At 31.0% G+C, this 17303-nt stretch overlaps 1 protein-coding gene across 1 annotated transcript in view; it reads left to right on the top strand.

Annotated features, from left to right (window-relative positions):
* Positions 1-492: 492 nt before the first annotated feature.
* A1CF_1 (APOB1 complementation factor) overlaps positions 493-17303 on the top strand; it is a 57470-nt gene continuing 40659 nt past the window's right edge. Inside the window, exons 1-5 of the mRNA XM_051213533.1 lie at positions 493-826; positions 853-1864; positions 2534-2717; positions 8865-9174; positions 11049-11142. Coding sequence (XP_051069521.1) covers positions 1037-1864; positions 2534-2717; positions 8865-9174; positions 11049-11142 — 1416 coding nt within the window. The 5' untranslated portion in view covers positions 493-826; positions 853-1036. The remainder of the gene's footprint in view (positions 827-852; positions 1865-2533; positions 2718-8864; positions 9175-11048; positions 11143-17303) is intronic.

The raw sequence follows: 17303 nt of genomic DNA, 5'->3' as shown, positions 1-17303 counted from the left end.
AGAAATGGAGATAGACATGAGAAAAAAGGAACAACAATTGGATAAAACTAGAAAGAAAGGCCCAGGACGGAGTGGGTTGGAGAATGCTGGTCGGCGGCCTATACTACATTGGGTGTAATAGGCGTAAGTAAGTAAGTAATAATTCAACTCAAATTTGATTAACATCATTCTCAGAAGGGGTTTTGTGGTGATTTTTAGTAATTTCAATAGTGGAAATCATGAGTCAATCGAAGCTAGACCACCATGGAAAACCTGAAAGCACTGGAAGGCCGTTTCGTCCTAATATGGAACATCATTCTATAGATCTCAACTAAGCCAGTTTACCTGAAATTATAAGTTAATGTGACCGAGAAAGTTTCAATTAAATGATGAAATAAAGATTCATTACAAAATAACCATGAGTTATTATACAGTTGGTTGATATATGATTTGTGAGAAAAAATTTCTAATAAATTGTCTTAGTATTTTTATGGTTATTTTCTTAGTAAAATTATTATTATTTATTATTGAAGGTCAAGTTTCATTTGGAAAATAACTAACAATAAATTTATCAATTAATTAGTTTATTAAATGCTTAAAACACACATCTAACTAGTGTAAAACTTGCAAATAATTTTAGGATGACCTTCAACAGTTTAAATTATTCACTTAATCGACAAACTGCCGATATGACATAATATATCAATTAAATTCTACGTAGTGACAATAAACTAAGAAAACTAAATTTACACATTCACTTTAAGTGGATTAAATTATCTGAAATTTTACAAGTTAACATTTGATACAAACACATTTTTGAATACCTAATGTTATTTGATAACAAATAGTAAGTTCATTATAGATAACACTCAGCTGATACCAAGGTCACAGGCTCTAGATAAGTCTCCAATCAAAATCGAGTAAAGCTTAATAGTGAGTTCAACTTTCTAACGAGTTGTGCACATAGTTTGGATACAGTGCACAAATAGACACATATACAGTTAATGAACATAACGAATTCTGTGGTCATTCATTGTGATTTGTTACTATTATCACCATGCTAGTATCTGATGTTGACCGAAATGCCGTTAGTTTGACAACCTTACAAACCAAAGACATCACGAGTTTACAGTTAAGTACGCCGCAAACTGTAACTACATTTACCACATCAGCAAGAGAATCTGCTATGTCTACTTCGAGTGATATCCTAGGAAAGCAAGAAAATCAAAATGCTAATGCTCTTTCTGCTGAAGAAGCAATAGTTAGTTTACTTGAACGTACAAAATATACTTACGTACAAGAGAATGGGCAGAGACGTTATGGACCTCCACCAAATTGGCAATGTGAGGCACCTCCAAGAGGTTGTGAGGTATTTATTGGCAAAATTCCCAGGGACTGTTTTGAAGATGAACTTATTCCCGTATTCGAACAAATTGGACCAATTTATATGTTTCGATTAATGATGGAACTTAATGGTATAAATCGAGGCTTTGGTTTTTGTGTATACACTAACAGAGAAGATACTAAACGAGCAGTTCAAGAACTTAACAATTATGAAATTAGAAAAGGAAAAACAATCGGAGTATGCTTAAGTGTAGATAATTGTCGTTTATTTGTTGGAGGAATACCAAAGAATAAAACAAGAGAAGAAATATTATCTGAAATGAAACGAGTAACAGATGGAGTCAAAGATGTAATATCGTATCCAAGCGTAACCGATAAGACAAAAAATCGTGGATTCGCATTCATCGAGTACGGTAGTCATAAAGCAGCTGCAATGGCCAGACGAAAACTACTTCCCGGACACATTCATTTGTGGGGTCACCAAATAGCTGTTGACTGGGCCGAACCAGAAAGAGAGGTTAATGAAGATATCATGTCAAAAGTAAGTTATTCTGTTTATTATTACTGTTACTTTTCAATAATATCATCTTAGAAGTCCTCATCTTTCATTATATGAACTTTTAATAGTCTATGAACTCTATTGCTTGTTGGTACATAAAATGTTACTGAGATAATAAGATTAGAAGACTTTAATTGGATCTAACAAGAAATAAAAATGAATAAGAATCTTTTTGTACATAATACGAAATTCAACTGTTTTAATGATAATCGACGTACATATGAGTATTTTATTTATGCAAAGGTTGTATTGTTTGATATAATTTTTGGTAAATATAAGACCTTATAAAAAGTCTGATGGAAATGATATACTTCAATAGGCATTTAAGATTTTATATAGCTTAACATTTAGTGGCCAATATATTTAACATTGAATCCACTTATCATATTGTTTTATAAAGGTTTCAATCGTCTATTAAAAATTAAAAAAAAACAGTAATGTAAGACAGAAAGTGTTAATATTTCTGTTCTTTCAGTGTAGAATTTCACAAGAGCATCAATACAAAATTTTAAATCTATGATCGATAAATGAAAACAAAGGTATAATTAATCCATTTGGTAGTGTCATTCCACTTCTGACATTCATTTAAACAGTATTTCAATGACTAGATCTATCAGTAATAGACTTTAAATAACTACTTTATCACTTTAGGTCAAGATTTTATATGTTCGCAATCTAATGCTGTCAACTACAGAAGAGAGTTTACGTGATTCGTTTATTAAAGCTGCCGGTGGTGATCCTAACAGTGTTGAAAGAGTAAAGAAAATAAGTGATTATGCGTTTATTCACTTCAGAGAGCGTGAACAAGCTTCACAATGTTTGCATACTTTAAACGGTAAGTTGAAAATTCTCATATATATCATATACTTTGATACTTAGTTGATTTCTTAATGATTTTTATACGATTAAGGGTTTATTCTCAGCCCTCAAATGCCGTGGTACGGTCAAAGGTGGAGAATGTCAACTCTCTACCTCTCTCGTAATGTTCTTATATGGCCACATGTATATAGCTACTTTCATAGAAGTCCTGCTCGCTTCTTTCTTTCGGTCAGTGTATTGTTTACGAAATCGAGAGAACGAAAAGAGAATACCCAGCAATTAAACCGTTTTGGTGGGTACAGAAGATCCCTTCAAAAAAGTTGGGAAAATCTGATCCCAAACCAATGGTGTACATAGGCCTTTAGACTATGAGGGAATAAATGGTGTATGAACCTGCCCTTGGTCACCGAATACCATGGGACTGCAACTTCTAACGTTGCTGAGCTCCCTTGCGGATTAGACATCTGATTCAAATGTTACAGGGGTGGCCGCTTAAGAAAATCATTTGCGATTTTGGCATTCACACAGTATATCAACCCACATACAACTACAGTGATTTATGTGGAATATATAGATTTCGGTACCTCTTAGTACCAAGGTCTATGAGTTTAAATAAATAATATAAATTATTTTCATGAGAATATCCATATATGTATTCCACACTATGTAATGAATTGATGTGAAAGTCAATATCACAAGATAAGAATTATGTTTTAAGTCAAAATCTTGATAAATTCCCATCTCTTTTAATTATATCGGCGTATATATATGCAAATTTTGATTACGTCGCAATTACGTGATTAATTTAGTATTTGAATTAGCTCAAGAATAAATCCAGTTACATTTTATACATATAATAATAATGATAAAATCATTAGTTATACGTCAGCATATGTAACTATTTTCATTATTTTCATATAACTAGGTTGAGAGTTAATTATTCAGTACACCAAGTGTTAGATTATTACCTACTTGTAGATATCTGAAAAGTGTAATCAATATATATATTGCATTACCAAGATGAATTATATATGTAAATCTATAGTTCTTTAGTAGTCAAAAATGTATATCTATATTTTTTATTCTTGTAAAAGGGTGCACAATGAAAACACATTTACTATGTTTTTTTTTCTTCAAAACTTATGCTAATTAGTTAGATGTAACTTTTATCGGTTATTATACATTGCTAGATTTATTCGAACGGATTATAAAAGAAATAAAGTGTTGTTAGAAAAGAATAGTATGTTTTTTTGTTTTTTGTATTAGATACAATAATAAGTTACTACATGCGTTTCACATGAATTAACCGAAAATTTTATGTGTCATTAGGTTTTCTTTACAAAACAAAAACTATTAGCATATTTATTCTACTTATATTTAGGATTGATTCTTTACGCTATAAATTGTTTATATAGACTGATATATATATGGATTGAATGTACCACTACTCCACTTTTTTTTCTTAAGTCGACATTCTTTGTGATAAAATGGTTAGAAAGATAAAAGCGAAAAAGATTTTAGGAATAGCTATCGTAATTAAATGTCTTTTAATTAACATCGATACCACAAATGAATAGCTATCTTATAATGAATCTTTTGTTATTCATCTTTTTACTTTCATCTTGTCGTGTTAATGTGGCATTGGAATTCGAGTTAAGAAATATTTATATCAGATTATGAATTGGTAACGATTTACTGAATAATATCTTGTGAACAATACTTAGTTGTTGTAATACCAATATATGCTACTTCATTTCTTAACTTATTCTAAAGATTTAATGCTACAAACCCTTTGAGAAGTCGAAAATAACACGAATAACAGTTGAAGGACAAATATATGTATTTATTTTCTTATCAACTGTTTATAACCTTAATGGAATCACTAAAATGTATTGAAGAGTACAACATAGTATCGTATAAATAAGATACTAAACTCTATATGGTTAAAATCACAAGGTTTATCAATATGGTTATCAATTAATTTATATGATCTATATGTGAAAACTTCAGATTATGTTATGTTTAAGCTAGAAAGAAATTAGCCTGACAATGAAAACGATCAAAATGTTATACAATAATTTCCTCGAGAATATTTACAGGTTTAATACAAGTCTAGTGGAGTAAGTAAATATAAATCAAACAGCGAAAGTAAATGCATTTTGAAGTGGATAGATGTCAGCATATAAATATAAATAGATAAATAAACCAAAAGCAGATAAGAAAATCTACGTTGACATTATATTTATGAACAAAGAACTGTCACTCTCAGAATGTATACATTAGGTGTTTTGACAGCAATACAATAAACTGTGTTAATTTTTAAACTGATAATATTAAATGAAGCTAAACCACCATGGGAAACCTGGAAGCACTGGATGGCCGTTTCATCCTAGTCCGTTGGATGCCGGCTCAGTGGTCTAGGGGTTGAGCGCTCGCGCCTGTGGTGATAGGTTTTGGGTCCGAGTCTCGCGCAGCGGGATCGTGGATGCTCACTGCTGAGGTGTCCCATACTAATATGAAACGGCCGTCCAGTGCTTTCACGTTTTCCATGGTGGTCTAGCTTCAATAGACTTCTGAATTCAACTATAAAATTACTTAAATATCCACAAAACCCCACTTTTGATAATGTTAAATGACTTTGAAATATCCACATTCTACATATAAGTTATTGATCAAAGGTCACAAAACTTCACAATTAAGGATTTTAGCGCTCTTAATTCACAATTTCTCTAAACTATTTTTAAAACTACTTAAGCTAATCGTCTTATTTGTTCTCCTAATTAATGCGTTTTATCACGTACATACAAATTAACGAATATAGTTTTTCATAAAATGCGTAGGAGATTAATCGATTTTCAATTGCTTTAGACAACAGTTCATTTGATATATGTTAGTGTTTTCTATAATATTCACCTAATGATATTGCATTTAAATAACTTAATTGATAACTCATGTCATCTTAAAGGCTGCTGCTGATTTCGATCATAAAACACAGTATAGTTCAATCGAATCAATATATTTAAGTAATATGATTAATTTTGTTAGCAAATAATGAAAACTCACAAAATAAAGAGAATTCATATAATTGCTTTTCAACCAATACTTCTATTGTTCTCACTTTCAGAGAATAGTAGATGACTAAAGTATAAACTTTCTAGTATTATAATTTCTAAAACATATCAGCTATTTTATCCAGAAATGATTAAAGTACTGTAAGTAAACGATAACACAACTGTTCTTTAAACTAAAATTCTCAGTAGAATTATTCCTTTATGCCATTCTCTATCGTATGAAAGGTGAAATTTGTGAGTTTTTGTTTGATTATTTCTCTCGAAATGTTATTTTCTCCATGAAATAAATACATGGGTCAAGAGTACCACATTACTAGTATTTGATAATCAGTATTTTTATAGAATTACAAATTAGGTATAAATTTTAATGTTAGATTTCCGGTTGAAAAATCTTTCTGTTTATATCGCTTGATGGTCATTAACCTTTAACCATAGTATAATTTGCTTAGATTCCATATGTAGTTGTGGTCAAAGTGACAAAGAGCTGGTAAAATTAATCAAATCAGAAACATATATATTATTTTCATTGAGTCATTAGTTTTGAATTTATCATAATAGGAAACAAAATATTTTCTAAATTCAATATATTACACTTGATAGGTCAAATTAGTCATAGTAGTGTAATGAACGAGAACTCAGGTAGGGACAACCGTTATATTATTTAATGCAAAATTACAAAATATCTTGATAAAATATAAGAACCATACATCAAATATTTCATTTGGAAATCTTCCATTAATTGTCCTTCACATTCTGTATGATTCCTCCAATTCACAATTTGTTTCTATTTTCCCTTCCTCTTTTCTCCGATTCTATCTTCTTAACCTTCTGTTGCCAGGCTTTCCACTCCCGATCGGTGTCACATACTACTTATGTCAACAGACATAAGTAGCATACATCACAGCAACAGTCTACTGATATTCATTATATACACCTGTTTCTTGAACATTGAATAACTCAACGTTTATTGCTCCCTAGATTATTTTAATCATTTTGTATTTTAATTGAATTCTTTTGTTGGTAATTTTTGTGGAATTTTGGACTACTTAGCTTGCATAACATGAAATAATGTAAATGACTAATAAAGCTTTCATGATCTTTCTATGAAAATTATTAACACAAATATTAAAAAGCAACCTTGTAGAGATTTTGCTTAAATATCAAGCAAGTTGGCTTGAATAGTTCTTGTTATTACTGATGTTTTTTTGTCAATTGTTGAATAACTATGAAGTCTGATTCCATAGATGTCTAGCACATAACCGACTGAACCGTCTCGACGTTTTGTTCGTGTTTCTAAATTTTCAATATCCTTTTCTTTGAGTAAAGTTTATGAAAACAGAAATTTCTAATTCAGTTTTTTTGTTACTTTATTGTAAATTTCATCTGATTTAAACGTGTTCGGACCAAATGATGTTTTATGAATGACCGAATATTTGCTACATTCACAATGAGCTGATTTTTTAAAATAGATAATAGTGAATAGATATAAGTCTGGTGTCTGGAAAACAGAATAGAACACATTTCTAACATTACTTATACGTTTTCTGATTTAATATGAATCTAAATAAACTAGTCTTGTGAATAATTTTTTATTCTGTAAATGGCGTACGTAAAGTTCATTTAAAGGTGCTACAGTAGACCAAGGACCACTGGATATCTGTTTCGTCCTTGTATGAGAAGGAATTAAGACCTTTGGGTTTTGAGGAAAGAGCTTAACCACTAAAACTACTGAATAGATATCTAGCGGTAAAAACTTAGAACTTCAGTCAATTTGCAGTACATAACGACAATCATTGACTACTATTGATCACATTTTTTTCCTCTACCTCTGTTTAAACTCCATTGGTCACTAATTCCCATCTATTCTTCAGGAACTCATCTCAATCCTAGACGATGTGATGAGTGTACATCTCTGAAGACTCTGGTACTAAAACAAAAGAACTGTCTAATTGTTCCTTATTTTGAACGGTATCTCAGCTGAGATCAATTCGTAACGAATCCAATCCACGTTTTAATGTGAAATAATGATTTTTGACTGTGATACTAATTTTAGTAAGAAACTTTTTTCAATGAACATGGACAATGATATTAGATTATGACTAACTTAATCAGTTCCGTTTATGAAAAGTAGTGAAAGGTTGTAGATGTAAGTTTTCAGTATTTTTTTTTTAGAAAACGGATAGTAAAATATGCGTAAATATTTTTATCGAGCGGTTATCATGCAAACAAATGACACTTAACGAACGAAGAAAGAGGAACACTACTACAATAATAACAAAAATATCAACTGTTACTGGTTCTTGGCAGATTGTGTCCGTTAACAGTATAGCTGAAATGTCAGGAGAAATTACATTTAAAAGAAAAACCGATATAAAGTTTTGGGTGAACTCGTAAACAATTATGTTTTGGGTTTATGATCTACTTCATATGCTAAAAATTGGTTATGAAGGTGATATATTTATTAGTTATTTTCACAAGAATGATTTAAATCCCGAGAACATATATACACTTAATTTCTGCTTCTTGATATAATATTGAATAATACAAAATAATAAACTTTAATGATGGTCAACTGTTAACTCACTCTATATTTTAGACTGTAACATGCTGCAGTGATTTGAGTATTCACTGAATTTGTTATCCTATCAGTTGATCCTTGTCTAAATGATATACCTATGTGCCTTTTGTCAGTATAGAAGCTGGCTGTGTCATACAGTGATTAAGTGATTTCTGTATTTACTTAGATTGTCTGTCAACCCGAACCATAACAATCCCTTGTTGAAACGAATGGACAGAAAAAATTTGTAGATGAAATACGAATTTTATTGGCTAAAGGATAAATTCTAAGTTTAAGTGTATTTTGCCTGTTGTATTCAATGATTTCAAGTGGAATATTTATTAATATCATGGTTAATATCACTTACAGTCAACTATATAAACCCACAATTGTGTGTGAAAAAATAAGTTTTTTACTATTCTTCGTCTTTTTCAAGGGCTGTATGTATCCAAGACATAAATATTTTAAATAAAGTCGAATTGTTTAAATTCCTTTTATATTTAGTGTGAGGATGACATTCATTTACTGTTTACAGATACCTATATTGATGGTTCAAAGATAGAAGTTACATGGGCAAAACCAGTTGACAAGAATGAGTTAAACACTCGACAACAGCCCTCTCGTACACCTGGAAGATTAATAAATGAATTAGTTCTATCAAATGATCAAAACATGATTGCCGCAGCTACAGCTGTTGTAGCAGCTGGAGGAATGTTACCCCAATTGGAATCAACATCACCATTTTTTTTACCATCTCAAGGCACGCCTATGGGAACTGATCTTTTACCAGCTAATTCAGATGTTTTAAACTCCGGGCGAACAGATAATAATCTTGGAAGTCCTAGGTGAGCTCAATTTAAAATAACAATATAAACAACCCTTTACTCCATTCAGATCTAAACGGAATAGGTTATGTAGTTTATATTATTTGACGAGGCTAAATATTTACCAAACACAGGAAACGCCTATTAATAATCTTATCATGACAAAGGTTTGTGGCGATTACTGGATTTTATTGATATCACGAACTAACGCAAGTTAGACATCCATTGAAAACTCGGAAGTGATGAACAGCTGTCTCATTCTAGTATTGCAGTTCCCAGGAGTACACAACCATGGTCCAACCAAGTATTAAAACTTGGGACTATTGGTTTCACACATAAATGTTCAGTCTCCAGACCAATGGGCCGTAATCCAATGGTGTATTTGTCGAACTCCAATCAATTTACGATACTGGGTGTCTAACTTAGGTTAGTTCGTGATATCAATTTTATTAGTACTACCAAGCTTAGGTTTTGATGCCAAATCTGTACCGATGTTTCTATGTAGAATATAAGATCGATAAACCATGCTCATTAGGCTGAAACGATGTACTAAAATAACGTAATTTGATTACTTTTCGAAATGAGACTACTATCCTTTCTGAGTAAGCCTAAATGAAATTCTTCACTTTGGGAAAACTTCAAGTGAAATTTTAACCGATGCTGAGTTAACCATGTAATTGTTTTCTGAAAATGATTGTATTATATTCCTTCAATCAGTATTATAAATAGGAAGACAGTCTTCTAAAATTGGTAGTGAAATTATAAACTACTTAAAAAAAGCACGAAAAATGTATAAAAAACCAAATAAAATCGCACACATTTGTCGTTGGAAGTTAACGTTGTTAATGCTTTTGTCACTCACGATTACTAGTGGCTCAGACATAGAATCGTAGGTTCGTATGAAAGCCAATATGAAATTACCCTTATACAGGGCATACTTATGATTTTGTCATAATCGCGTGGCAATAAAAAACAATTCAAGATTAAAATATTGCTAAAAGGTATTAAGACCTAATTTATCAAATAAAAAAATTAAGCTTTAAAGCCACAATGATATGGTAGTATACAAGTGTTGTTTCTTTTACACAGAGTTAAGGCTTCAAATATTGAGTTGTTAACACCTAAGAAGTTCATAAGCTGTTGAAACGCACAACCTTTGAATTTAGTTACCTGGTCATGTAGATAAATTATTTTAAAAGATATTTCTCGTGTGATATCGTTATCAGAACCGAAGATAAGTTCGAATATTAAGCTACTGATCGTTTTAAATTCTTCCTTTTAAACCAATGAATAGTATTGCCTGGAGACGCTTATAGTAACTAATTGTTTTATGTAGCCAATGTAGCTAGCTCCACAAGAGAAAGGTGACACATACATACCTCTGCGTTTTTGAATTCTTCTTCAACTTTTTTATGCTTGTCAAATGGAAGATTACCTTTCATAGATTTATTTTCATCATATGATTTTTCTCTAACTTCTCCGTCATTAGGCAGATCTCTTTCAACACTTGAAAGTCCCAAATATTATAGCATATATTCATCCTTCTATTTTTACAACAGGTTATTATACTTGATAAATTATTGTAAATACGATGATAAAACACGAATGAATAGCATCGTTGAAAACAACTATCTTTTCACAGTCCTATTTAAACAGTAATGATTCTCAACAACACTCGTGATAGAATAATTTTATTTCAACTTAAGAAAATTTTCGTCATGGTTTGGCATTAGCCGCAAAGAAATTACACAAATTATGTTCATACCTAGTAATATTTGTAGTTTTTCGAAAAATAAGTCAGTCAGATGCAAAGCAATTAAGCATTTTTCCGAACAACAATTACAATAATATGAGATCGGTTAAATTTCATACACTACTAACAATTGTTTTACTAGTGGTATGAAGCTGAATTCCTCAAGAACGGGCCGAAGGAATGCGGCTGGTAGTCGAAGCGCTGGAGCCCAAAAGGATCGTAAACATCCTGTAGAAGTGAGTAAATAGAATCATTTATTAATAGACCGTTTATTTTATTCATTATAATTATTTTATTGATTAGGTCAGATGATAATATCAGTAAAACTATTAGTAGTCTAATATGTACATTTTCCAAAGTGATTGCAAAATATTGATGTTTTATTTAAAATAAATAGTTACTTCGACCATTAATTATTTGACTTCAAGTAAATGTAAACTACCTCACTAAATTATTTGTACATTGATAGTAAATCCTATAGGTGAACTCTATAGTCAGTCTGCTTATCCTTAATTCTGCGACATGAATGATGGTACTAACAGACTCTAAATATACTCACGTCTGTTTAAGTTATAGGACGACAGACTTTAATTTTAAACTTTAGTTAACTAGCATTGTCTTAGAATGTAACAACGTGCAGTTTCTCAGTTTAGCAGGTGACCTATATATATATACGCTGTCGTTAAAATCGATAATAAACCGACGAGTTGATTTGTTTACATTTGGATCAGTAAGAAGACATATTTTTTGACTGTATTTTCAATTCCGGTGTACACATTACAACTTCACCTGTAACAATTTACGTATACATAATAATAACAAAAATAATGATTACACTTTGACAAAAGGTTAATAATTTACAAATAGTATATTTGTTTATTTAATAATTTAATAAACAACCAAATGTAAGTCATATAAGTCCTGTTTATATCATTTTCAACATGGCTGACACATTTACAGATGAAAATTCTATTTAAAAAAATAAATCTTCATGAGACATCACTTATCAAAGGATCATTGAATTCCATAGATCGTTTGACGACTGTTTCATTGTGATTGGTCGTCTATGGCCATTTTCAGACCTAACTATATAGGCCATGAACCCAATGATAAACTACGGTCACATTCAGTTACATAGTTGTAATCTAGTTGTTAATATTTTTTAAGTTTAGTCACCTCGCAATAGAACTCAAATGTTATCCGATTTCATTACCGAGCAACCACTTCACTCCAAGCTTTAGTATGTTCATAGGTCATGGATTAGTTATATTTCAGCTCCCAAAAGGCTGATGGGTAGTGGAAAAGTAAGGTAACTGTATTACTAGCCTAGCTCACCTTACATCAGCCAATCAATTAATATGCACAAATAGGAAGACTAAGATCATGATTGATTGCTTCTTTTTAATTAATTGTTATTTGTATAATACTTTTAACCCAACAGGATTCCAACATACTTGGCCACAATACTAACGTCTTTAGAATATTTGGTAAATAACTAGTAATGAAATCCAGGTTATGTTTGCAGTCCATTTTGGGACTCGCACTAATTAAGCTAAAAATTTGTAAGTAAAGGCTGTGTCGAGATAATCTGCTTATGATATGTACAAGCAACAGCGACTGAGTAATTACAGTCCTGAAAATCGACAATGGAAAATTGAAAACCTCTTCTAAAATTAACATTCATCTTATATTCCTTTGTTTCTATGTTAATCTTACAAACTGAACTGTTAATTCACTCAAAAAAACAATGTGTATAGTTTAAATTGTCTAATATACGTCTATATTTTAGAATTAAGAACTTAATTTATGGACATTTCTGCCTGTTTATATTAACATTCTACCTTCATAATCATTGCATGTCAAAAATTATTAAATTATTAACTCAAGAATGATATCAGACACCTTAAATAATTTATGTGTGTCATAATTCACCAATATATATTACTTCATTCTCCGTGTACATCTGTGTTAAACAAGTTAAATACCGATCGAATCACTTGTCATTTCAGTTTTGTGATATATTTCACCTATTATTGTATAGCTTTTCCCAGTTGAATTATGTGTTTCGAGATAATCAGCAGATGGTAGGTTTAAAAGATTCACTTAATGTTTATCAACACTGAGGTAAATTATACTTCATCTGACACTAAATTATCAAAGCCTGTTGATAACAAAGATTATTAGATGATCACAATGTTATATTGTGGTGAATGAGAACACCAATGTGTGCAACCAAAAGTAAAATGCGAGAGCTACACGGTAGGTACTTCATTTGCAAAATTCCAATGAATCATCTCAGATTTCATTGTTCCTTTGTTTCCACACCAATCATTCTCTGCTCTCGTTCTCTTTCTTTCGATCTTCTGCCATCAGACATTTCACTTTCAATTGGAGATACATACTACTTATATCTGTCGATATCAGTAGCACACACCACAATATTACACAAACAAATAAATAATATAAAATCAAACAATTAATAATAGCTATGTCAACCATATATCTTATCACTTCAAGTTTGTATACATTTTCCAAATTGTTAGACATTTGTCTATTACAAGAATAACAACAAAATATTAATTATACTTTTCAATCTGATGAAGTATCTGATCATTTGATAATACGATCAGAATTATAAACAATATTTAAGATCAATTTTATTCAATCAGATGATAAGTGTTATGTAAGGTTTAAAAGTAACTATGATTTCGTTAATAAAGTTAAAATTTTATTCTTATCTAAATATGTTAATATCACTTGAATATTTCATGTCTCATCTGCTAATAGATAAAACTTCAATTGAGTTTAATTAGTTATATTTATTTGTTTATGGAATATTCAAAATAAAGCATTGAGGAAAAAAATCCACGAATCAGTCAATTCTAAACATTAGTTTTTACTTACCTATAACAAAACTTCTTAGCTATCAAAAATTTGCTCTAAGTGAAACTCCTTAGCTTATTTTGATGAATTATAAACTACAGGTATGTAATTAAGTATAACTTTTCTAGTTAGAGTATTATTCAAGAGTTTATAAACCTGTTGTTTTATACTCTGAACCCAATTTCGAAGAATTGACTACAATTGAGGGACACCAAAAATAGCATCATGGTTACTACAACTTAGCTGATTGCAACCTCAAAGGGTTATATCATATTAAACAGTGAAACTAATAATGCCTTAAGTTTAAAAGGTTTTTGTTTGATTACCAATACTGAAAGTAATCAAAAAATAACAGTAAACTATGCACTAACAGAAATAATAAAATAATAGATTAATCTTAGTCCTATTCTGAAAGTGAAAAACATTTCACACTTGTGAGGACTGTCAGACAATTGTCAGATTCCTTTGACGCTGTGAAACAGGCAAATTGGTTGCCTGTTGTATAAATAAATATACGATTATTATAGTACAAACTATGTTTCAAAATCCCTGAAACTCCGATTACTCAGAGTAAAGACTTCGCTCGTTACACCACGTTGATTAAGGTAATAAACATCTGGTACAGAAGGGTATTCAAAAAATAAAACATCATTGTTTTACTGGTATGAAATTATTTAGCAATACGGACTCACAATCTCTTCTTTTCCGAGATCAAAACCAGTACTTTCAGATGTAGAGGGAAGTTTTTAACCTTCAAGCAACTTGTCTAATTTCCTAGACGAAATACATTTCTGATAGTATTTTGAAAATTACTAAATTTATTGACACAAGTGAGAGAACCATTAGAGAAATAGTGAGTACTGAATAGAATTTTTATTTCTGCGTTTAAACTTAATAGCTGTTTGTGACCAGGAATGAACATACGATTCCTTCTAGATTTCCAGGTCTCTACAGAAAATACCACACAGGGACAAAATAGTTATTAATTCTTTAATAGGTATGAAAAGCTTTGATAAATATATCATTATCAGAAGGGGTTTGTGAAGATTTTAGAAATTTCACAGATTGAAATCATGAGTCAGTTGAAGCTAGATCACCATGGAAAACCTGGAAGCACTGGACGGATGTGCACTGCAGAGGAGCCTCACAGTAGGACGAAACGGCCTTCCAGTGCTTCCAGGTTTTCCATGGTGGTCTAGCTTCAACTGACTCATGATTTCAATCTGTGAAATTCCTAAAATCTCCACAAACCCCTTCTGATAATAATCATCTGCTCACTAGTGACTGACTTCAAGAGATACTCCTGGAGTTCTAGTGGGAAGCCGTTACCAGTGGAGTTCAACCAGGTCTATTGTGAGATATCAGCGCACCGAAGACAATGGTGTAAGGTGGCTCAACTTCGTGGATTGGTTGAAGTTAGACATTAACACCATTGGATGACGGCTCAGTGGCCTAATAGTTAAGTGCTCGCGCGCGAAACCAGTAGTTCCTGGGTTCGAGTCTTGCAGGGAGCGATGTCATGGGTTCGCACTGCTGAGGAGTACCACAATGGGATGAAACGGCCGTCCAGTGCTTCCAGGTTTTCCATGGTGGTCTAGTTTCAACTGACTCATGATCTTAACCATTGAAAATACTATAATATCCACAAAACCCATCTGAAAATAAATAATCACTGATAAGTATTATAAAGCCTTTCATAAATTACTGAAACATCATTCTAAACTGTATTAAGTATGTTTAATGTTGATTCATTATAAATTGAATTACATGAAAGAGTATGTGTACACATAGGTATCAAATAAGTGGATACATAATGTAATAATACTTTATTAAGTCAAATAGCTCATAAAAAGTGTAAATGTTCTCACTTTTATCAGTGAATACATTTATCATTATATATTCGAATGTGTCTGAAAGTCAACTAAATAGATATTCAACTAACAATTACTTGTAGGAAAGGAAACTCGTTATATCTTTTAGCGTTCTAAGTGTTTCAGATGAGTGCCTAATCTTGTATTATTATAAGGTACTTTGGTAATTATTTTTTTAAACAAACTAACTGCATAAATATTTTTGAAAACTATAAATTTATAGTAATTTCCACGTAAACTTATAAACAGTGAAACGAAATATAAGATGACACAATGTCGTTTACTTTCATGATACTTCATTGTAGTAGATGGTCAAGCGTAAAGTCCCGAGTCCTAAATAATATGAGATAAAGTTTGATATACTCGATATCACGTCCGGTGATATAGTTCATTTGCTTAAATTTAAACAACCAAACACTATATATTAATTACGTATGCTTATAATCGCCTATCGTATTTACAGCAAATATATTAAAGTACATGAAATCTAAAATCCTGCTTAATTCTGATCTTCACATTTGTTATCATAAAAAACCACAAATTACGTGATTACTATTACTAAAAAGTATATCATTGTCTAGTAACATTAACAAAAATCAAACATTTCAAATTGTCTAATACAGATCATTTACATAAAAGGGCATTGGGACTCTTCATGTAGTTTATTTTCGTCTTATTCCCAATACCCTAAAAATGATTATTATTTATTAACTATTCTTATATAGAATGAGAAGTTACAACATCCAAGAAAGTCCAGTTTCAGCTGGATTTACATCAGATCAAAGTTGGTTCGTTATTGAAAGCACTTTTCCACGATTATTATTATTTTGTAAATGAGTTGATAACTGTTTAATCAGCATATTAATGTATAGGTTGTAGAGATTATTGCATTTTATTGAGATCATGAACCGATCTCTGTTGGACAATCATTAAAAACCTGTAAGCGTTGTACATCTGTTTTATATCAATTTGGGCCTTTTCAAAAGTGGGAAACCTTTATTAGAGTAGTTTAACATTATAGGATTCGAAAAAAGTACTCACGAAAGACAATGGAAGATAATTTAGCACTATAGCGTATTGACTGGAGTTACACTTTTATACCATTGGATTTCGGTTTAGTAGTCTAAATGTTAAGTGTTTGCGAGTGAAGTCAATGGTCTCAAGTTTGAACCTTTTTAGTAGACCCATGGATGGGCTTTGCCAAGGAGCCCCATACTAGAACCCACCAATTGTTGAAAGGATCTAGGTTTTCAACAGTGATTTGACATGACTCGACTAATGATCTCATTAATTAATATATAGTTATGTAGTATTTTATCAAACATTAATCATCACGTTAAACATGTTTAACTCACCATTTTTTGTATATTTTTTCTATGTCTAATTCCTTTTTCTATCTTGTGAATAATTTGAGGCAAGGCTAAACATCAATGGCGTTTATGCGATCAGTTAGTAAGTTTATCATGAAACAAAAATTAAAAAGTGTATGCAGTTAAAGTAAATCCTGATAACAAGAACGTGTAGTCATATATATATATATATATCACGATAATAATTCAACAACTATCAGTCTGAAACTACTAAGGCAAAATATTAACAAAATTGCTTACAATAAAACAATAGTATCCTAATCCATATATTTT

The sequence above is a fragment of the Schistosoma haematobium genome, chromosome 3 (genome assembly GCF_000699445.3).
Source record: "Schistosoma haematobium chromosome 3, whole genome shotgun sequence".
Lineage (NCBI taxonomy): Eukaryota > Metazoa > Platyhelminthes > Trematoda > Strigeidida > Schistosomatidae > Schistosoma > Schistosoma haematobium.
Note: the sequence above shows the minus strand (reverse complement) of the source record. Positions and strands in the feature narration are given on the sequence as shown.